We start from the raw sequence: 23,691 nt of genomic DNA, 5'->3' as shown, positions 1-23,691 counted from the left end.
TGCTGCACACACACACACACACACTTACACACTCGTGCTTACGCATATGCACAAGTAGTGGCTAGAATAAGAGAGAGAGTCGATAGATGTATGTACATACGTGTGTAGGTGCTGTAACCAGAGAGTAGAGACCAAACGCCATGTGGCATGCAAGCCAAACCGCTAATTTCAATACTCCATTGTTATGATTTATTACAACGTCGCGCATACACTTTCACCCTATATAATAGTGCTACTGCTGCCTCCGGCTTCTTAACTTGTAGCTGATACTGCGGAAGAGAGAGAGAGAGAGAGAGAATGAGGTGCGCACGTACTTTTGAAAAAATAAAAATGTAAGATCGTTGCGATAAGAGATATAGGTTTCATTTGAAAACTCACGCTGTGACAAAAGCAATCTCTGCATTAATTCGATCGTATACAAATCACTCGCTGACACTAACGTGAAGGTATTCGTCATTCTCAATCGTATTTCTTTCACCGCTTTACCACGTAAAATTGTGTCTAAATACATTTTTCCTGGGCCGAGAATCGTGCCTCAAAGCCTTTTAACACCTCGAAGCGTAAAATCATCATAATTGTCGAGCGCGTGATCGGTATACAGGCCCCGGAAACGAGCTCGGCTAACCCCGCAAAAAACCACGTTCCTTACGTATGTGTATGTGTATGCGCAAGCCTCCCACCGGACGCGCGGCAAAATGCAGCACGCCGAGAGATACCACCCGTAGTTTTCAATTGCAAAGTCAGTTAGTTAGGGCAGACAACAACACATATTATTATCGGCAAGTCGCCCAGATAATATAAATGTAAGGGTTAAAGGCACGCGCCTTCGATTTCTCGCTATACGAACGTTTGCAGTTGTGTGCAGACGTGTGTGGTATACACGAATATATCTGGGTTTATTGCGTGTACGTACAGAATCCCAAGTTTCGTGGCTTTCGGGGTGGCTCGTCAATTTGCGTGCCGAGCATGTATAAACACAGAAATAGAGAGAGAGAGAGAGAAAGAGAGAGAGAGAGAGAGAGAGAGAGAGAGAGAGAGAGAGAGAGAGAGAGACTATACAGATAGAGGCGTGTATGTGTGCGATGGTAGCCACTTGGCACGTCCTCGATGGTACCTCGCAATGCTCTCGAAATCGGTCCCCACGCTCCAATTATCAAACGAGGCGGTGGCGGCGGCGAGCGCAATTCTTTCTCGAAGCTACTACGCGGGGGGTCGATTCGCGATCGTTATACATACGTATATATAATACCTATATAGGTGCAGTGCGATGCTGCTCGCACAGCCCCTATTGTTCTCTCTACGCTTTCTCTCCACGGTGCTGATTGCGTACATACACACACACACACACATACACACAGACATGTGCGCGGCGCATATTGTTCTCGCTGCCGTGGTGGTTGCAGCGGTGGACGACGGCTTCTTCATCTTCTCGCATGCGCGTATAGGCCTGACGCTTTATTGTCAGCCTTATCCGCAAAACACGAGATTATGTTCTTATTTTAGCCGAGACTCGAAGCCAAGATTGATGATGCATGTATTATATACGCCGAGGAGCTCGGTATTGCTTTTTGCTCTCGATTGATTCTCAAAGCTTATGCAGCGCGCATAGCCATAAATAATATTATATGCCTACTGACTTGTAATCATCTCTCTATTTGAATCTTATTTTTTTTTACACAGATTCATTATGGAGTACGGGTTCGTGAGTATCCAAAAAAACTCCACTAGATCGAATGCAGTGCTTGAATTTTCAAACCCGAGTATCGTTTGGGTATTTTATTATTTCCGAATTTCATAGCTTTGTTTCTTATTGCCTAATGCAATTAAACATTTTCAAGTGAAATAGTACTTTATACACTACCAGGGCAAGATTTTTGCAATGAGCTGGATGACACTGGATACGATAAATTTTATAAATGGGTTTAAAGCAAGTATTTACATTTTTTAAGTAGCAATGAAAAATGATCCTACCGTGAATTCGAAAATGTTTAAATATTTGAAAAAAGTACTTCCCCTGTTAAGAAACTGCCCTATAAACCGATCGTCTAGCCAAAGTAGTAAAGCGCAACTGCCGTTTCATTGCATATTTTTCGATTTGTAATTTACACCCACCCACACATTTCGTGAGGTGTCGTTGCGTATCATTTGCTCAGCCGACCCCGCACGCGGCTGCAAGTAACCACACATATGGTTTTCAGCGTCGAGCAACGAGTAATTTCTCGGGCGGTCGTGATTGTGCATATGTCGTGTGGCCACCGAAGCTTGCTAAAAAACATCGATCCCTCGGTACTTGGCGCGGCTAATGATACAGTTATTATACGCTGCTGGGTTATTTACTTTTTTTTCCTTTAGGTACCCTCCTTTTTTGCATCTGTCAACTTGTGCGAGGCGCGCGTGTATTCATATTTTTCGAGGTTCGTCGTGTGTGCGCTGAAAAATCTGCCGGGGCACAAGCAGAGCAGTAGCAGCAGCGTCACAAGCGTCGGCGGTGGTGGTGTCGTCGTAGCTTCACTGCTGATATTTCATTTTTTATTTTCCTCAATATCGAAATATAAAATTGATCTCCGCACCCGTAGATACGGTAAACAAGCGCGCATAGCAATCTTTTTTCACAGAATAAACTGCGAGCTTGCATTTTTATTTCCATCCTAGAGATTGTTCGCCTTTTTGCGACGGTAGCCCCACTGCAATGGAATCGTTACACAGAAAAATATCGTTTTTTCATAGGATATACGCACACAACACGAGATCTGTTTCATTTTTTACCTTCTCTCTCGCCCCTGCGCGATACGCGTATACATATATTCGTCAGGAAGCGAGTTTTTCATGCATACACGGGTGGGCTATATATATTTGGCAGCGAGTGCATGACGAACGCGAGTTGATACGATATTTTTCGATTGCGTTTGCGAGAGAGGCAGCGAGAGTTAGCAAGCGTGTATCCATGTATGTGTGTGATGCGTTCGCGTATACGTGTGTACGCGCTTATACTCGCGGGATGACGCGTACGGAAATATCGCTCTTTCTCTCACTCGCGCGCCGAGTCGAGTAAATTTTCAATCAGCCGAGGAATTTTCTGAAAAGCTAGTGTATATCGCTTCTGCCGTTGCAGGTATTATATGAGTCATTTCACGTCAAGTCTCCTAGCGCGGCGCCCGCGCGGCATTATTAATCGAAATTGCTCAATTTGTAACTCGCCAGAAAAGCACCTAAATGCACCCAGGAAAAATATGTGCCATATGATTTTGATAGGAAATTTCCTCAGCTTTCCGATGATGGGGTCAGATTTTCTAAAGTTTTCCATTTTTCCCGGAAAAACTTGACATAAACTTTCAAACTCAAATATCTCAAAAACGGCATTTTTAAGATTTTTTTAAATAGTGCCAATCGAAAGCTGAGGAAATTTCCTATCGATATGCAAGTTTTCAGAGAGTACTTTTGATAATTACTCAATGAAATACAGCGAGGAACGTGTAAAAACGTGACATTTCGGCCCGTGCGGCAGCTGTTCTCGCGCGCAGTACCCCGCGCGGCGCAAAATCTCACGTTTTTACATGTTCGTCGCTGTATTTCATTGAGTAATTATCAAAAGTACTCTCTGAAAACTTGCATATCGATAGGAAATTTCCTCAGCTTTCGATTGGCACTATTTAAAAAAATCTTAAAAATGCCGTTTTTGAGATATTTGAGTTTGAAAGTTTATGTCAAGTTTTTCCGGGGAAAATGGAAAATTTTGGAAAATTTGACCTCATCATCGGAAAGCTGAGGAAATTTCCTATCAAAATCATATGGCACATATTTTTTCTGGGTGCATTTAGGTGCTTTTCTGGCGAGTTACAAATTGAGCAATTTTGATTAATAATGCCGCGTGGGCGCCGCGCTAGGAGACTTGACGTGAAATGACTCATATGTACACGAGCTCGTACGTCAAACGACATACACTCATACACGAGCACGCGTGCGCATGATCCAGGTACTGTATCATCTACTCCCCCACGCACACACATACATCCATGAATCTAAACGAAATCTTCCATCTGCCATGGTCAGCTGTCCTGCGCGCGTCAAAGTATCCATACCTCGTACGGCATAGTGTACACGTACGACGCGTCGAAACGTTTGACGTTTTTTCCATATCAAAAACATATCTAGTGGTGTACGGTGGAAAAAAATTTGCTAACTGAAATACGTTTATACGCGTATCCCACGTAGTCGTGTGCATCGTTCCAATTGCGACAAAAAAAAACGTAACAGCAAAAAAAAGGACGTCACCGGCGTGACATTTTTGGTAGCTTTATGGGTGATACGTCTCAAAGCTCGTGCGCGCGCGCTCGTAGGCGCTGCTGCTGGCCGGTATACGCTCAAGGATAGGCAAATAATTCAATTTGCCGAATGCGAATAAAAAATCACTTTTGCACGGATCGAAACAGTTTTTCTGACGCATAGATCAATCAGAAATAGAAAATCGTAGCGAGATTTCTTGTAATTGAAAAATTTGTTAGACAAAGGTCTATCGCGATGGATTGAGTAAAAGGTATAAATGCTAAAAATCAAAATATCACGTCGAAAGCTTGTGAGAGCTTGCAATAAAAAAATATTCGTCATTCTTGTAGTCGAGCTAGTTAACGTCATTTTTTTTAAGATTATTCCTATTCTTCCAAAATATTCCCTCTCTAACGTTCTCGATCTGTATTCATGTACTTACAGGGCAGTATTTTTGTTTAGCCCGAAGGCTTCGGGTGGCATATTACACGGCCTCGTGGCATAAAGATCCTTTGACAAAATTGTCTCTTGGGAAATGCTTTGTAAGAATAACGGACACAGTATACGTATATGCAATGACGAAATTTCGTTAGAATTTACGCATATGGATCCCGTAAGAAAAAATGTCCTCCACGCGCGATTTTCTTTTTTATGGGCTGTTTTATTTGAATGACTAAGGGATCAATATAAGCTTAGCGTTCATTTGGTGTAAACTCCGATATATAATCAATTTGAAACTCAACTTTTAGTGTTTAAAAAGTATCATATAAAAAGTACAAAACTCAAAGTAAGTATACAAGGTGTAAAAGTTGATATTAATTTTATTTGCACGATACTCGAGCTCATCCTTATAAGCCGAGCACATAATGTCCGATTAAGATGCACGCGGACACGCGAGTGCAGCGCATCAGCTCCCGCGGATGTGTCAGCGTGCATAATTTAAAGAATCTTAGAGGCAAAGGCTCGGTTGGTGGCACGACGTGCGGAGAATCGGCGTACGCGCCACCTGTGGCTCGCGAGACTCGTCGGCTGGCTCGCATAGCTCGCGCGACGTGTGCAACCTGCAGCGCGAGCCTCGTAATATACAGTGTGCAAGCTCCTTATACTCGCGCTTATATAGGACTCGGCTCGCTGCGTGCGTCCTTCTTAGCGTGAGTGGCCTTTTTCAATTTAACTTGTTTATAAATACCCTCGGTGCTTCTTTCAATTCAGGAGTCCGAGGCAAGTTCAACGCTCTCGACACCTGCTGTTGTTGCGATAAATCATCGACTAAAACTCCTGCTGTATGCCATTCATTCGCAATGAAAATTCAAGTATCTTGCGTCTCTTAATAAAGATATTTTTATAAAACTGTGTAAAAATACTCATTAACATAAACTATACACTAATAAGTACTTAAGTTGTATATATACTTATAAGAATTTGTTTCGCCACTTGCGATTTTACTATACTCCATCTGTTGATGGAATCAAAAAGCTAATAATCAGAATGTAATAATTTTGCTTATGATACCAATAGCTTGTTATTGTACAATACGAATTTTGAATTTTTAATGCTCAACACTCCTGTAGTAGCTTTTTTTTTATTTATATGAGCCCAAATTTAAATACCAACTCTAAGTCAGCAAGTATCAGTAGTCAGAAATTCAATGATACATTAGCCCTTTTGGTTGTCAACTTGAAAGGATAATGTTTTTTATAGTATGACTAAACTTTTGCATGCAGAATTTTTCTTCACTTCTGTAATTATTTACTTACTACAATTCAGTTATTAACAATGCAAATTATTAACTTTTATTTAAGCATAAGCTATTCTTCTTTAAAATTATACTTTCACTTTTAAATCAAACAAATATTTTAAACATTGAAGTATTTGTTATTTATGTAAGTGCAAGTGATAATATGAAATTAGATTCGAGCGTGTATGAGCTTAGTCTATCATACAAGTACCAATTATCAACTTAAAACCTACTATACTTGTTCTGTAATGGAAGGTAATTACTATATTACTGTATCAAATTCTAACTAGAAAGGTGACAAGTAAGAATACTTCCAAGTATTCGCTGACGTAAAATTATAAGTAAAATGGAAATAAACAATAAAAAATGATTAGTTTAATCGATCAGCATATTTTCATGTCATGATAGAGGTAGACGTTTTTATTAAAAATTGTCCAAACTTCCTCTTTTATTCCCTGATCGTTAGCGCATGAATAGTTACGTGATTTCGGATAAACATGTGTGTGATCCGAGCAAACCAACATAATATGAAATGTTATTTAAAAATATTTTAATGGGCGCATAACACTGCGCATGAATGTGTGTTTTTATGCAAAGTATCGAGCATACATAATTGCATACTCTTGAAATTTACCTGCTTTCTTACACATAGTGTTCAGGCGACATTGGTATGTAAGTATTTATTTGCATGTATGCACGTTGTTTCAAATGTGTGAGTAAGCGTGTATCTGCAAGAACTATATATACGCTCACATATAGACGATCGCACGCGCGACCAGATTCGTAAGCCTGAAGAGAGGAGAGAGCTGTAAACCCCGCCTTAGGCTGTTTTCTCTCTTTCTCTACTCCAAATCCCCTCCTCTAAAATACGTACACACATATATATATATACTACATACGTAGACACGGGAGTATATATACACGCAGAAAGAAAGAAAGAATATGTACATACCTTCTCTGCATTTACCCCACCTTCTCCTTTTATCTCTTTCATTTTTCCATCGTTGACGCTGCTATATATATACTACTGTATGTGTGTATGCCATCTACTATCCACTCTATCTTTTCTCTTTGTCGCTTTACTACATAGAATATGCATGTATTTCTTGTTATTCATTCTCATGTCCCTCTTTTACTTTTCTAATCTTTCTCTATTTCTCTCTTACACATACTCGGTATACATAGTGCACATTGCACTGATCAGGAATTTCGAATTTCACGGTTTATACCAGTTTTGAATTCATCTCTATCGACGAAGTTGAGTTCTCGAGGAAAAGTATGCTTTTGTGCTTCTTTTTTTCAAAATACATGCCGAAGATATTACCGATTGATGTTATCATAACTTTCACTGTGCTGATAGCCTTTCGACACTCACCCTTTTGAAATTTTTAGAGTATACAAATTAGATGTTCGAACTTTTTTTATAAGAGTGCCCACTGTTTTCATTTCCGGACCAAGCACACAGAAGCTATAGGCGAAATTTCATTTGCTGCGAGAGTGAGAACGATGCATATTTGGTGACTGTGATGGCGTGACTTAACGTATTGGAAATGTTTAAAAAAAAGGCTATCTATGCGTATGGGGCAAGCCCCAGAGAAAGAAAGGAAAAAAGAGATCGTCTCAGCATCGTCATCAGCATCACCCACTGCGGTTCCCTGCGTTGATCTGTGGGTGCGAGTGCTGGTTGTTCACGCGTTGATTCGCTGCCTGCGGCTCTACTCACGTCTCTCTTGTCTCCCTTCGGAAAAAGCTTCAAACTTTTGGCTCGATTTAGTACGGTTCCTATGTATATTTTTTTTCTTTTTACACTAATGTATATATTTAAGACAATATTTACACAAATATGATTATGTTTCATTTAAACATGTAAGGGATAAAATAGGAGAAAAAACACTATTTTTAGGATGCGAAGAATAATTTTTATGACACCTACGATCTCGATTCTGGTAATTTAAAAAATATATTTTCCACTTCGTGTGTTAATAATGAATATTGTTGCAAATACGTTATTCATATCTAATTATTTCATCACCTACAATTTTTCAATCCAATTTTCAATTGTATTTGCTCACGTGACAATTTATCGACAGAAGAAAAGACGACGCATATGCGCAATCAATATCTAAGATGATTATGCATGATAAAATTTTAATTTTCCTGATTGTTGATATACGAAATCATTCTGATTCACGGAATTGAATATAAATAGCTTGTGAAAAAATACAACATTTTGAACATGATTTCATGTACTACGGACCACCGTTAAGTAAGAATAAAAAATGCAGGTGTTTGGTAACTGTACATCCTAGTATTTTTTAGCTTTAAGCTATTTTATTTAAATACGTACTTTTAATGTAGAAAAAAATATTATATTATTTTTTATTTTTATACGATAAGCTAAAAATTGTATCTAATAAATTACTTTGAAAGTGTTCAATTGTTTTGATTTTTAACACAATATTTAGATGATTACAGATAAGAACTCTTTAAAAATGTTTCATATCAAAATCAATAATTAATTAATTTTATTATATGAATTAGAAATAAATTTTTTCACATATTGATTCCTAATCAATGAGTGTCTATCATCAAAGCTTGCTAAACGTTTTTCAAAGCCAAATGCGTACTCTCATATTTCGATAAAATCTGTCATATCAAAAATATTTATATTTATATCTGAGTGTTGATTGATAAGGATATTCATTCATTCTCCATTTATTTATGGACATTTATAAAATGTATAGTTAAAAAACGTTCATTCAATGAATTCAATAAAATACATGATTTGATGAGCGTACTGAATTAGAGAAAAATCAGTACAATATTTTCCCGGAAAATCAGTTGAGTGCACATATAATAAAATCACATATCGGCCTGTGAAATGGCCTCGCGAATATATATGAACAAATATTTCTCTCGACGATCCAACCAAGCATCTAAATACGTTATTCATAGATGATCGGTGCATAGATAAATATTCTCTCTCCTCTCACTGGCAGCGCAGCAGCAGCAGCAGCAGCACTATATGGACCCTCTCTAGCTGCTACCAGCGCTGCCGCTGCCAGGGCTATTTTGTGTTTATGCACAATGTGCATTGCAGCACGTATACTCGCAAGATCGAATATGCAGTCGGTGTGCGAGATGCACTTGCATGAATGTGCGTGTGTGTGTGTGTGTGTGTGTGTGCGCGTGTATGTGATACCGACTCGCCACAAATTAAACTTACGCTGCATATATATGTAGCGGTGGTGCAGCATTCGTTGCCTCGGGCCGAATACCGACTAATGAGAGACTCTCTCTCTCGTCCGCTCTCTTGAGCTAGCTCATACCGAGTTGAGGGTTGCCGAGAGGGTGGATGCTACGTACATGCACATGCGAAAAGTAAAAGAGAGAGAGAGAGAGAAAGAGAAAGAAAACGACGCGATAGTTACGAACGCCTTAGTAGTATTGTGCTTCATTTCGCTCAAGACACGCTAACTTCTTTTCTGTCGTACGACGACACGTTAAGTACGTCTGCATTCAACGATTTCGCACTGCAGTCAAATAATTTTACTCGACTATTAAACTGTTAGCTGTTTCCGGTTAAATCGTCTATTATTATAAATATATTATATGACTTATATTTGCAGATCTATCGATGAACATACAAAAGGATGACTCTACAAATCTGAAAAAACTCATGATGGAACACTTCAACGAGGCAAAAAATCTTGAATTTTTTCAGATTATTCGGATCACTGCAGCTTTCTAAAAAAATTATTAGATTTTAAAATAATTTTATTTCCGGCTAAGCGATTCGAAATTTCAGATTGGAATAGTTTTGACCTTTTTTATATAAAAAGAAATGTACTTAATATTTTCAGAATACGGTTTTTATGTTTTAATGTATATTCTTTAAGAATACATAGTTTATTTTAATTTCATTTTGTGATCTATCATAATATGACCGAAATATATATTTGTAAAATATTCAAATATTCATCAGAATTCTTTAAAAAAAATAGTAATAATTTTTTTCCATAACTCCAAATTTTAACAATTTTTCATAAGGAAAAAAACGAATCAAAAATATTTCTTCAACTAATAAAATGCACATTATACTATTTTCATATTAATGGATTTCAATAAAAATTTCGTTAAGAACCATGTCGTGAGTGAATAATGAAATTTTACAATCGGACGTGGTTCACGTACAATGTTTTATTAAAAACTAGTCGACTCTTAGCTATATTTAGGGAAAATCCAGCATTCACTCAACGTTTCAGCTGCCGTTGAATACATCGTTTGGAAGCTCGTTGCAGATAAACTTGGGCAGCTAGATATCCCCCTAGACTAACCAAAGTAATTAATCCTCATCAGTGTCAATATAATAATTAGCGGAGGAAGAAAAGGTATAAATGATCAAACGGTCGTTACATTTCAGATGAGATTTTGGACTTTACTAGCGATACTGTGCATCGCGTTTATCGTGAGCGCAAACGCCTTGAGGTCTACGAGAAGGCGTCCCACTAGAACTCCAACTCGTCCCAGCAACCGACATCCAGTAGACCTGCCGCCATCCTACAATTCCGTCATCAACGAAAAACCGCCGCCGTACGAGCATCCACCGTCATACGAGCAATGCTATCCCAAGAAGTGTAAGAGCTGCGGCCTCAACCGCAACGTATGCGGTCATCCCCAATCGCGTCTTAGCAAAATTTGCATAGGTATTCTTGAATGTTGCTGCAAACTTTTGGATTGAGCGGAAAAGAGGCCAGTAACTCAGTTTAAAAGCTGCATCGTCACCTTTACCATACCGGCTTTTCCAGTTAATAAATAATTATGGTAACTTAATTGGCTTGCCTGTTTTTTTATTTATTGGTTCATTCCCAAAGTTGATGACAATATTGTCAAATTACGATCGTCATGAAGATGCTTGAATTTACTTACTCACCAATACATAATATTGTGTCAACAAACAAAGAAATCACATTTCTAAGCATCGTTCCTATCAATACTTTTTTTATACAATAACCTTGCATTGCATAAATGAAGGCTAGGATTACGATGAATATTAGTGGTTCGATCAAGTATTTATATGCTAAACTTACCTACTTCTTTTAAGGGAATTATAATTTTAGTTCTGCACCATCTAGCGTCAACGCGACTATCTTCAATATATCAATGTATACAATCATATTCGATTTTTTAATTGTTTTTTGTAGGTATGGTTTATTAGGATTATAATAAATAGTTCGATCTATTAATTATTTTGATTGCAGCAATATTCGTAAAATTATTGCGTTAAAAATTTTCAGGTTAGATCAAAGAATAAATGATATTTCTTCTTCGTAAACAATTTTATTCTGGCATTTTTTGTAAGGAATTTTTTATTGGCCGAAAAAAATTTGAGCTATAAATAATACGAAATCACCTCAAATCAGATGGTCAATATGATTTTGTCAAATTTTACCAAAATTACTATTGTATCGAATAAAAATTGTTCTATATTGTAGTAAGTGAAAAAATATTCTTAAAATCGAATTTCATTTTAATATCTTTCAACCTCTAATAGAACCTAGTAGTACTTAAGAAATTCACTTTATCTTTCTTATAATATGTTTTTTTATCCGACGTATTATAAAATAATATACCTGTGCAACGCAGTCAAGAAAATACGCACGCATATATAGCAGTAATTTCCTATAATAAGGCTACAGTAATATCTTAACATGAATATATTACAGATATTTTAAGCACGGCACATTCAATACGTAAATGTAAACCTCGCACTTGAAAAAAACTGCAATCGATGAGACGACATCGCGTAAATCTTGAATTTTGAAAAAATACCATAAGTCAAACGTGCACGTAGGACATATATTGCGATTTTTAGTAAGCCTCGGGCAATCGAAATAATTAAACAAGCCTTAAGACAAATCTTTCACCACGAATTAAGAGTTTCAAAGCCAATCAGCTTTTTTTCATTAGTGGACATTTTTTTGACTTAAGTATGAGTGAAAGTAAAACTACGTGTTGCATTTACGCCAGTTAATCGTTTTTGCGAATTATCTGCGATAATTTTAATGAGCTTGAGTCATTTGAAGCTTATCACTGAATCGATATTGGATTCGTCATCGAAACGTTTTTCAATCACAAAATCAATGCACTTTTAAAGATAAAAAAGTATCATAGCGTATTCTCAAACTCAGTTGTATCACGTTTAATCTCGACTATTTCAAAATGATTCGGTTTAAAGTTCCGGGTTAGATACCCGAGCTCATCCTTTTTATAATACTTGAATGGAATAATAAATTGATTAAATAGTATTTTCAATCATAAAAAGTCCTAATGAGCCTTAGAATTAATAATAAGAATAGAATATTTAATCTTATAATTATGACATTAATAATTGACACCTAGTCGCGTCGAATCAATATTAATTTTCTTTAAAATTTAATTCCAACATATTTTTCACGGATCTGCTCACTTGCTCTTTCGATTAAACTTTGATTTTCAATTTGAATTAGGTATTATTACTTTTAAAATCCAATTTAAAAAGTAGATACGCGAGGACTAAAAACTAATGACAATAATATTTTTATAATACAAAAAGGCAAACATATAAAATTTTTTATATGACTTTTATCCAAAATTAAACATTATTTATTAAACTAACATATATTTTTCTTGAAATTTTTGTACTGAGAAAAGAAACCTGTTAATAATACTTATTTTAGTAAAATTGAATACATAATGTAGTGAGTGATAAACCTTGAATTTGCTACCAATTTCTGTTAAAAAATTTTTATCAAAAAATTAAGCAGATGCAGCATGGACTTTCACCGAACTTGATTAACTAGAAAAATTTACTCTGTGAGTTTCAGTTTCTTTGCGTACACTCTATTGGAAACTAAACGATACTGCAGCACCTCTATATTCCCAATGTATTTTCTTAAAAGAACTTTGGTAGATGAGTGAATTGGCATTTTACTAATCTGCCTAGGTTCTTACGGACAAGCACACAAGCATAGAGGCGCTGCGATAGCATTTAGATATCTATAGTTTCCCCTGATACTTTGGTGTTTAACTAGTCCATTAGATTCTAATCTTAACGCAGTCAAGAAATAGGCAGGTGCTAGGATTTTAGTATTTTTGGGCCGAGATGCGTTCACTGATAATGATTTTTATAACAACAAACGTGTGATAAATGCGGAAGGAGATTTGTACATGGTCGAGTTTACCGGTATATATGGACCAAACTTCATTTTTTCACGTTTGGAATCGATAATGACATCTAGTGGTTAAATCCGAAGCTCGCCGCCTAATGAATTTTTTTAATAAAACTGAAACTCAAGAGGAAACTTCCTATTAATTTGTGTGACCTTTAAGAAGTAATAATACTTTTTTATTGTAAGAACTCTTCTGCATGATATGCCTCATGCAAAAATAAAGCTCGCTCAAAGTATCACAAAAGCTCCTCGAGCTTAATTTGTCCCTATGCCTCTTTCTCTGTTCTCTATTAATTGTCCAATGGTAATTTTAATGAATTTCGAAAGCTGAAATCTCGACCACAGTGTAATTCTGAAGCACAGCTACATACATGACGGGCGCGGGCACACGCGAGACGTATTCGCTCAATTAACAAGCAATCTAACTAAAAGCCAAAGTGCGCGTAGGAATATGCGCCAGGGCTCGGAGCCCGAGACACATATTCTCGGGAAATTTCCTAAAGACAATCGAAGCATCGTCTTACAGGTCATGTGATGCTTCGTCTAGGCAGCGGGTAGCACTGCATACGTACTCATACGATATACACACACTTGCATATTGAAGGAAAGAGAGAGAGAGACAAGAAGCCGGAAGCTATAATCCATTTTGTTAAGATAGAACACGTCGCTCGCTAACTCGTACCATGCATAATGCAATTAAACTGCCACGCCATTACACTCTGATGTGCACGTTCTCTCTCTCTCACTTGCCAAGGTTCCAAGAAGAGAGAGAGAGAGAGTTGCAATAGTGCAGAGGCTGTAAGTTTGGAATTACTAGTTTAATTGCACGGGCCCACGAGCAAGATATCCCCTGAGCGTCTCCTCCTCATCTCGGCACTCACTCGAGTGCAATCTCTCGGCGCGCTCAGGCCGCAGCAGCAGCAGCATGCGTATGTGTATACGTATAACATCTATACATAGGCACATACGTGCGCAGTCTAGCCGTAGGTATAGCATGTATGTGTGTTTATTCGACCGGTAACTCGACTGTACTATAACGCCGCATGCACGTATGCCCTGCGCAGCTCGACATGCTCGAGCTTCTCCAGCTCTCGCCGACGAGCCAATCCAGGCTCCGCTTCTCGCCGTTGACTGTCTTATCCTAATTACCTAATTATCTTAGAAGATGACCTAACTTGGCGACGAATAGCGAGCATGCACGTGTACGCGTTGGCTCGTATATGCGCAGTGGCTTACGTTGTAGTATATATCGACTCGTCTTGCCCCGTGATATCAAGTTTCTGAGATGTACAATACGTGTATTTCTCTTGCGCTACACATTGGATGCAAACTTTTCAGCTACCGTAGTTAATACCAAGCGACACATTGGATAAAGTGAAAAACAAAATAAATAAAATAGGCCTGGAAAGCATGTGAAAAAATGTACTTGATTTTTCGATGGGCTTTATTGGCTGCAGATAAATATAGCAACTCGCGATGAAGCCTTCGGCCAATTTTTGTCGATCGATTGGTTACGTTTGCTTGCATTACACGTATCCTCTTGAAAGATCCCTATACTACAGCATACATACATTTTCAGGTAAAAAAAGAAGAAGACACAGAAGATGGAGCAGAAAAGACGAAGAAGAGAATCCAATATTGTCCTACAGACAACTTAATCTAACGCGATCGGTGCATTCCATTGACAGCGAGCACTAAGCGCGTTCATTGTCCAGGCGATCGATCCGTCTATAATATGGATCACCTCTCGTTCTCTCCGAGAATCGGGATGTGTACGTCCAAGGACCGCAAATCCTTTCATTCTATCAAAAAGTCTCCCACGTGTATTGCCCCGAAAAAAAAACTACACACGCACATACGCGCTTACATACAGCCAAAGGGAAAAATCGTCAATGCACAATCGCTGCTGTATCAATTAATGCTTGGAAAAATATCCTGCCGCACATACATAGAGTCCTGCGGGCATCGCTTGGGTAAGGGCTACAGATACGCTCACGTGCGTTGTTTCGTTCAAGAGGCCGCGCACGCTGTCTGTATTTCTGCTGCCTGTTGACTTAAGCGCGTGGCGAATCCATCTCTCAAAACATCTTTTACCGCAGGATTACGCGCGCCAGGGCTGCTGCTGCTGCTGCTGATGCACATTTTGGAGACCACCGCGCGCTATACCGCGCGAGGCAGCAGCGCAGGACAGCCCAAAAAAGAAGAGCTCGAGAGAGGGAATTGTTCACGCTGCACGCTCAGTTAGTTACGCACCGTGGGTAGGCTGGCTCGCTATACCACGCACGTCCCGCATACATCTAGACATTTTTTTTGTGTTCACTACGCGCAAGCACAATGTCTATCTTAATAATAGATAATAGATACTGCACGTACTATACTCACCGTACAGATTTCAGAGCGAAAGTTGCAGCGAGTACGTCTTACGATGCTACAATTGATTAATCTCTGCCAGCAAATTTTGCCTCTCTATTTTTGTAAGCAATGATTTGCATAAAATGTTGTCCATTTTTAAACTCGTCGATGATACGTAAAAGGGTCACAGCTTGATGATAACACTGATTTATTTATACACAATCAATTTCAACAATTGTGCCACATTTCAATTATTACTTTTTACGTAACTGTTTAGAATTGTTTGATTTACAATATTTCGATAATGAAATTTATTTTTGGAAGACTGCTTACGAAAAGTAATTCGAACGTGTTTTATGATTCCAAAGGCGCCAAATATTGCAGAATAATGTTTTCATTTTGCTTGCATTGTTTTGGGTGACGAGATAAACAAGCATCAATCAAATTGATAATAGTGATTCTCGAGATCCTTAATCTTTCATCGTTTGTATCGAATATGCGTCCGGTTGTACATCACTATCTAATCTCGAGCTCGATCGAAATGTGGCTTTTGCATTGGAACTAAATAAATACTACTTCGAGACGACGAGCCTACCGAGCAGCCAGTTTGCAAAAGAGTTTCGTCGCGTAAATATGAAGTGGCTTCTCGTGTGCGCTTTGTGTCTGTTGACCGTTTCGCAGGTCAGAAGTTTTTATGTAACCAGAGTCGTCAACGGGACCGATGCGAAGCTCGGCGAAATTCCATTCCAGGTAAGAAACACACTAACGCGAGATCCATGAAAATATCATTTCGGTCGTAAAATTGCAATAATTTTTTTTCATAAAAGGTGTCGTTGAGGGACTTGAGTTCGGGTCAATCGAGGCATTTTTGTGGTGGATCAGTTTTGAATGAAAATTATGTGGTCACAGCAGCACATTGCGTCTATGGGTAGGCGGCTTGAACGAAAGTTTTAACTACCAATTTTCATTATTACATTATCTTTTTCATTGAGCTTGTATATAATACATTTCAGTAGACAAGACGAAGAAGATTCAAAAAAGATGAGAGTAGAGGTTGGAAGTATTTATTTGGATAAACCTTACCAAACGCACAAAGTTCAGAAAGTTATAGTTCATAAAGGATTTAATCCCTCTAAAAGTCTGAAAAATGACGTTGCACTAATTAAGGTTAGTGACGAGATCAAATATGATTTAAAAAATTTTTGATTGTTTTTTTCTCAATAATATACACGAACTAATTGACCATACAGGTAACAGAGCCTTTCGTGTTCTCTGATCGCGTGCAACCCGTGCCCTTACCTGAACTGCATACGAAAATTCTGGCCAACTCAAAAGCAACCGTATCAGGATGGGGAGGACGCGGAGGCGTAAGTATTGCCTAAATATTTTAACTACGATTGATATAAAATCGTAAGCGATACTCTTTCTACCAAAGGAAATTCAAGGCCTTCCGAATACACTACAAAAAGCCACTATTCGCATCGCCGACCAAGAGTACTGTAAAAAAGTAATGATACAAGAGAACGAGGAAATATTCCCGACCCAGATCTGTGCCAACGATCCTACCATGAGGAAAGGACAGTGCAACGTGAGTAATTTATTCGAGAGATTTTTTTCGCAAAAGTCTTCAAAAAACCATGTGTTATAATTTGCGCAACGATTTGCACAGGGTGACTCCGGCGGTCCACTCATGGTCAGTGGAAAACTAACCGGTATCGTGTCCTGGTCCGTCAAAGATCCCTACTGCGCCAGCACCATCTATCCGGGAGTTTACACTCGCGTTCCCGAGTTCGTCGACTGGATTTTGGAACACGCGAAATAAGTTGGATATAGCAAAAAAAATAATTTATAATCACGTATCATAATTTTAAAATTAAATGTAAACCTATTTTTCTTAAATTTTGCGAGTCTTAATTTTTCACTTTTTTTTATCCAAAATAAATTTGAAAAAAATGTGCTCGTGGTCTCAAATCACTTTGGTGTCATAAAAAAGCCACGACATTGGAAATAAATAACATCATTGACGGCGGAGTTTGGAGATTTAGGGTGACATTAATTACAGCATACATCAGCTGAAAATCGGATACAAGTCACGGGGATTCTCTCTCGGCGAGGCGAGGCGGTAACCAACGCAACTGCGACAAGCTGCGAGCACGCAAAAAGAGGGGCATTGTGATACCCTCGCGGGCATCTTCGTGTGCCGAGACTATACAGGTACCGGGCTCTTATACACGCGCAATAGAGCTATATGCTCGGCAGTGTTCATCCGTATAACTGAGAGTAAGAGAGAGAGAGAGAGAGAGAGAGAGACTGGAATTTGCGATCTCTCAGTCCGATAAGAGCTGCGAAAACGTGAAGAGCAAAGTAGCCCTTCCTTCCCTCCTCTCTCTCTCTCTCTCTCTCTCCCTCTCAACATCTAAATTTTTTATGCGCGATCAAGTTTTGAAGCGCATAATTTTATCACTTTCCTTCAAAACGAATCAGATTAAAGAGAGAATGTTTAAATCAAGTCCGAGCATGGCGTGCATTTCGCCGTTTTGACGTTCGGGGTCAGAAGCTTTGTTATACAAAGTACTTAACAATGCTCATAGAGCTAGAGATATGAAAGCCCACGTAACGGTTGTGTGTGTTTGTTGTGTGATGAATTGTGCTAAAAATTGCACGACTCGATCGAGCGCCAAGGCGTTCGACGATGAGAAACGATAACAAACACATCTCATCGAGATTAGCTTCGTGAGAAATGTGTCTGTGCAATGCATGTGTACTCTGTGTGTAGTACCGGACCATCTCAGAATCATTATAATCGCATTCATCGCTACTTACACGATGCTTTTTCACGTCCGAGCATTTAGTATAACGAGACGATGGTCCGTGCTGGCTATCGCTGCTGCCGTTTTTCTCTCGCTACACTTGGATCGCTGGCAAATCCGATCCGATGATTCCGCATCACGTAAGGCGTGGCGCGCAGACCGCAAACTTTATGTTATGGACTTTCTATAACTGCCCTGCGTCTATATATTGCGAGAGCGAGAGAAAGACTTAGAGAACGTGAATGAGGATGCTTTGACCTCGGCTCGTAGCTTATGAGCTCAATATTTCACGCATCGAGAGCCTCGCGCTTAATTCGATAGAAAAATATTGCCGCAGCTCTCCGTGTAGTGTCAGATTTTCTTGAGATTGTTTGCTCGCAATTTTATTTCCTTCGCTACGCACTTGACGGTAGCCGAATCATCAGATATATTTTTTATAAGAAATCTGAGAATTTTTTCCTCAAATATATGGGAAGAGCGATCGATGATTTTTGTTGAGAATCAACTATGTTGATTTCGTTTTTTTTTTAATCTATGACTTGAATTGATCTTTGATATTTTTATCGTTACTATAGTAACTTTCAGGCGCGCTTAGCGCGCGTACATTTTTCAGTCAGTTTCGAAAAAGTTGCTATTTTGACCGTAGATGTCACATTATTATGTTCCGACTGGAGTCACAAGTCCGTCGACCAATTAGAAGCCGAATAGATTGGCTTCACTTTTAGGGTCATCATTATTTTAAGAGAGGATACTTTTAATTGTTGCGAATTTTTATTTGAAAAACGAAAAAAATGTAAAGAAACAAAACAAATTAAAAATAAAAAGAGTAGAGAGATAAAGAGAAAAATTTTTGAATTGTGAAAATAGGTTTTTCAGAATAAGGTAGGACGACTAATTTTAACTCGTCGAATTGATTCTAGTACAAACCAAGATTCGCAAAGGAAAGCCTTTTTTGTGAATTTTAGGTTTTTTACTTTATTTTTCTATAGATTCGATTTAACTTTTTGAGGGGTGAAAGCGAGGATCCAAGAAGTATGAAAAATTTACAGCCCCTGAGACGTCGGCCAGCCTCGCTAAAAAATAGATTTATTAATTCATCAATAGATGTCGCATTCGAAACGCGTGGTTCAATTAGTGAAGGTGTATTATGAAGAAAGCTGTAATCGTGTATCAGCTGTAGTTAGTAGTTCTATTAAGTGTTCGGGTTTATTTTCAACAGTAGTTTAGAACTTTGAAAACTGAAACGCTATTTCGAAAATACAAGTAAATTTGAGAAAATCAAGCATACAAACATTCTGTAATTTTACTCTTGAAATAAGTATTAATTCAAGTTGAGGCTGTTATGCGTATTAGAAAGACCAATAAACGAATTAAACAAAAACTAATAAAAACAATCGGAGATTATTTATTTAAGCTATCTGTTTTAGGATCCCAAGTGAAAGTGTGACGGAATATAGTTATGCGTGGTCTCATTTTGTTTGAAAATCATATTATCAGGTAAACGGTTGATGTTTCTTTTAATTTTGGTAATTTTCTTATCTATAAAATTTATTTGCTTCTATAAAGTGAGTACAAGATATAAAATCTTCAGTGGCAGTGATCAAGTAGTATTATCGAAAAATACTTGCAATTACACACGGAAGCTGGAAAATGCGTGATACAGAACTCAAAACAATCGATTGCTCGCGATATCATGAACTTTCTAGTTGGTTAATCGCGGAAGCCATAGAGCATGGCGCTCGCCGAAAGTCGAGCACGTAGTTGCACAAAAATAACTGGTAATCGAATGAAAATGTTAAATTTGTGCAAAAAATTCAAGCCTTTGGCAATATAATGCTGTGAGCTTCTCTGAGTTTCATACTTGACACTACGCGAGCTCGATTGAGGAGAAAGAAGCGAAGGGGTTCGCCGAGTGAGAGAGAGAGAGAGAGCAGAAAGTCACCCTCGTCGCGTCCGGCAAAATGCACGGAGGGGTTTGTGGGATAGTAGGGGTAGACGGGTCGGTGGTGGGAGTCGATCAAAGGAAGCCGAGGGTGGTAGGAAGCGAGGCTCGTCGCAGGGCGGAAAGGGGAATCAAGGGGTGTAGTATAGAAGCAGCAGCAGCAGCAGCGCGAGGCAGTCAGGGTGGCGGCTGGTAAGGGAGCATCGATTGCCGGCTGCGCGTGCGCCCTCGAGGGGTGTCGTGGGTCGCCGCCGCCGCGCGCGGAGCAGAGCAGAGTATAGTGGCGTTCGTAGGGGGCCGGTCGCGCGTCAGAGGAGGCGGTCCGCTGCCGGCAAGAGCGAGATAGCTAGCCTCGATGCTTCAGGGGGGAGTAGTCCCTTTCTCTCTCTTACTCACTCGCTGGTGCGCGCGCGCGCGCGCCGTCCGACGCTGATCGTCTCTAGCCCCGAGCGTCAGTGTGACGTTGCCGAGCGCCACGTGCGGTCTTCAAAGTATCCTTGCGCTCGCCGAGCTGCCATCGTATATATAATACGGTCCTTTTCTTCTCTCTGCCTGCGCATTACACATCTTACATTGTTGCTTTATAATAGCTACTGCCGCGCACAGAGAAAGAGAAAGAGAGATTCCAAAGCTGCACGTGAGACGTCAATTCTCTCTTTAAACCGGCCGTTTATATATCCCCGCATATAGTCACAGATCGGAGCGTTGATTCCTTCCTGACCTCCTCCGTTTCCTTTCGTTCTTCCTTCCTTCCGAGCGACGTGAGCTTTCTTCTCTCTCTCTTCGCTTGACCCCTGCTCGTGTGTCTTCGAGACCCCGCCAGCACAGCTCCTTTATACCTGGCTAGTTTCTCACTTTGAGCCCTTTTCCTTATTGACTCATCGAGAAAGATGGATAGATAAATGGATAGCTTATATTATACGAGTAAACGCGTGCGGAGAAAGAGAGAGAGAAAGAAAGCAAAATCGAGTGAAAGAGAGCGAGAGAGTGAGGCAGAGAGCGGCTACACGTTTGGAGCCTCAAGGGCTATTTTGCATAAATGCCAAGGCACAAGTGTGCTCTCTGCCGCATATACACATCGATGAACAGGCGATTTTGCGTCGCTTTAATTCTTTTTTTAGCTCCTCTTCTTTTTTTCGTCTTTTTCTCGCTGCCTCGTTGACGAGCTGCATAATAATAATAAAAGCTGCGCGCGCCTCACGGATCGCGAGCAATGTGTTATATTTGCCCAAAACTGCTCGTGCGAGATTAGTATATATTTAACATTTTTTGATACAGTGCCGCATCTCAAATGGCTAATTACATAGGGCGGCTCGATCATGACATCGCGGCAATTTTCACTCGCAGATCGGCTCTCGCGCAGGCCCGGTCATTACGCGACACGATTGCATCTGCGCGCGGGCCGGGGACAAAAATATCGGAGCTCAAAGATCAGCCGCGTCGCATCGATATGCATTTAAAAAAAAGAAGGACGTCTCGAGGGTAGAAATTCTAAAAGTCCGAACGCATTCGAATTGCAACGTATACGCGCGTTGGTCGAACGAATGAAAGTGTCGCGCGAGCGAATTTGCGCGCCACGCGAAACAATCGAAGGCGCATCGAGAAGGATTATAAACTCGTTTTAGGATATGTATGTGTAAGGGCACACGAGACTCGACGGTGGCATCGACGGGTTGCGCTGCCGCTGCCGCCGCCGACCTTGCCGCCCACGCGCGCGCGCCACAGAGTATATATACGTAGTACATACCCCCTTTTCCGCCATCGCTCCTATATGTACTCTCTCTCTCCACGCTTACTGTTGCCGCTGCTGCTGCTGCTGCTGCCGATACGACTGGCCGTGTGCTTTTCTCTCCGTGTGTATGTGCATGCCTGCTGCTGCCGATGAGCGACGTTCTCGCTCTCTCTCACTCGTGCGCACATCGCACATCTCGTATTCACGCACACATACACGCAGAAAAGCGAGTGAGAGTCTGCACACGCCGCCCGTCGCGCGTTCGTCGCTCTGAAGCTCACCTTCGTGCGCCAGAGCAGCTCTTCGTCGTCGTGATCGTCGTCGGCTCGCTCTCGCAAAGCAAAGTATCGCCTCGCGTCTGTTATATAGTTTCGTGTCTGATAACTCGACTCTTCTGTCTCTCTTTCTCTGTCTCTTTCTCTTGCTCGGGCCTGTGTGTATACATGAGTGCTTTTTTACCCCATCCTGTAACTATACGCGAGTGCTCCGCTCCGACATCGACTCGTACCAATAACTTCTTCTTACTTTTTATAGCGAAATCTTCCGATTGCAGTTCAACAGTGCGCATGTAATAGTAGTTGGCAGTGATTGTTGTTGAGCCTCGTTTTGCCTCTGTATCGTTCTTCACTGTGTGAAAGATTTAAACAAGTGACTGTGGATACGTTATAATAAAGCGTGATACATGACAGCGTGAACGAAATCAACACTGACTTCGTGCGGAAGAAAAACTAATCGCCTGTGCAGGCTCGTTCTTCGTGACATTGCTGTTATACATAACGGTGTGTGCGTGCCCTTCGTCACGGGGATGTTTGGCAAATCTGTACCCGTCGATTCGATGCAACATAACCTAGCAAATTAGCAAGCTCCCACTGCACCACCGTATAAACCCTCTATCGATTGGTAAGTATCAATCGTAATAAACTGTTTTGTAAGCGGTCGAGGATTATGATTTCGACTTTTCGCGGAAACATAACAGAGTAATGTCAGAGATGCCTATCAACACACGGACACGAATGAAAGTTTGAGCCAGCGGCCTCGAACGCATTTGCGCCTTTTTTTCAGTGCTCACTGTTCGTCGCTAATACACGAAAAACCCTTTTTTCCTGAATATCTCTCTTTTTTCTCTCTGCTTCTGTCTCTCTCTCACTCTCCAGGGGGAGGTGTGTATAGGTGTAGACGTATAGAGAGAGAGAGAGAGCGCCGTACACAGGCAGTATATTTAACTTTGCTTAACTAACTTCGTTCGCGCCGTTGCGTTAACGGAACGCCCCAGGGATCGTCGACGACGACGGAGACGACGCGCCGCGTCGCGTATTCATCTTCTTCGTCGCTCTTCTCGCGCAACGATTTTTTTTCATTATTTTGCTCGCAATTTCTTCCTTTTTTTCGTCCCTGTCTCTTTTCGCCGTTGACGTTTAACACCTTCGTCGTGTATTGTCGAATCGGAGGTTCGAAATTTTTTGTGTCGCTGCAAAAGCTTGTATGAAATCAGACGTAACTGAATTGTTCACAATTTCCTATAGTTTACGGTGTTGTGTTCGATCAATGTAACTGTCACGCACGGGGGTGGTTGTATTTATAAATATTAAGGTTAGAAGATGTACAAAGTAAGAAATAGCCGTTTATTTTATTTTGTTAATTAT

The 23,691-nt window shown here is 40.0% G+C and overlaps 2 protein-coding genes across 3 annotated transcripts; both read left to right on the top strand.

Moving 5' to 3' along the window:
* The first annotated feature begins 10,253 nt into the window (after nt 1-10,253).
* Nucleotides 10,254-10,834, top strand: LOC111693827. Its single transcript, XM_023459635.1, has 2 exons — nt 10,254-10,342; nt 10,425-10,834. The coding sequence occupies exon 2, from the start codon at nt 10,425-10,427 to the stop codon at nt 10,740-10,742; it is 318 nt and encodes a 105-aa protein (XP_023315403.1). The 5' UTR covers nt 10,254-10,342; the 3' UTR covers nt 10,743-10,834.
* Nucleotides 10,835-16,181: 5,347 nt separating this feature from the next.
* LOC106652392 (trypsin-1-like) lies at nt 16,182-17,395 on the top strand. 2 transcript variants are annotated; one of them, XM_023459632.1, is made up of 6 exons: nt 16,182-16,314; nt 16,392-16,492; nt 16,581-16,731; nt 16,815-16,931; nt 17,000-17,152; nt 17,234-17,395. In XM_023459632.1, the coding sequence occupies exons 1-6, from the start codon at nt 16,198-16,200 to the stop codon at nt 17,384-17,386; spliced, it is 792 nt and encodes a 263-aa protein (XP_023315400.1). In that variant the 5' UTR covers nt 16,182-16,197; the 3' UTR covers nt 17,387-17,395. The 2 variants fall into 2 exon arrangements, with proteins under 2 accessions (XP_023315400.1, XP_014226806.1); XM_014371320.2 differs by having other exon boundaries at nt 16,578-16,731.
* The last annotated feature ends 6,296 nt before the right edge of the window (nt 17,396-23,691 follow it).

Source organism: Trichogramma pretiosum, unplaced genomic scaffold, assembly GCF_000599845.2.
Source record: "Trichogramma pretiosum strain Unisexual culture from Peru unplaced genomic scaffold, Tpre_2.0 scaffold26, whole genome shotgun sequence".
In the NCBI taxonomy this organism is placed as follows: Eukaryota; Metazoa; Arthropoda; class Insecta; order Hymenoptera; family Trichogrammatidae; genus Trichogramma; species Trichogramma pretiosum.
The sequence above is the reverse complement of the archived record's forward strand: the minus strand, read 5'-3'. Positions and strand labels throughout refer to the sequence as shown.

Coding starts and splice junctions, on each gene's coding strand:
- LOC111693827 (XM_023459635.1), top strand. CDS start 10,425: ATGAGATTTTGGACTTTACTAGCGATACTGTGCATCGCGTTTATCGTG.
- LOC106652392 (XM_014371320.2), top strand. CDS start 16,198: ATGAAGTGGCTTCTCGTGTGCGCTTTGTGTCTGTTGACCGTTTCGCAG. Junction 16,493..16,577: donor GCAGCACATTGCGTCTATGG/GTAGGCGGCTTG, acceptor AATACATTTCAG/TAGACAAGACGAAGAAGATT. Junction 16,932..16,999: donor GATGGGGAGGACGCGGAGGC/GTAAGTATTGCC, acceptor TTTCTACCAAAG/GAAATTCAAGGCCTTCCGAA.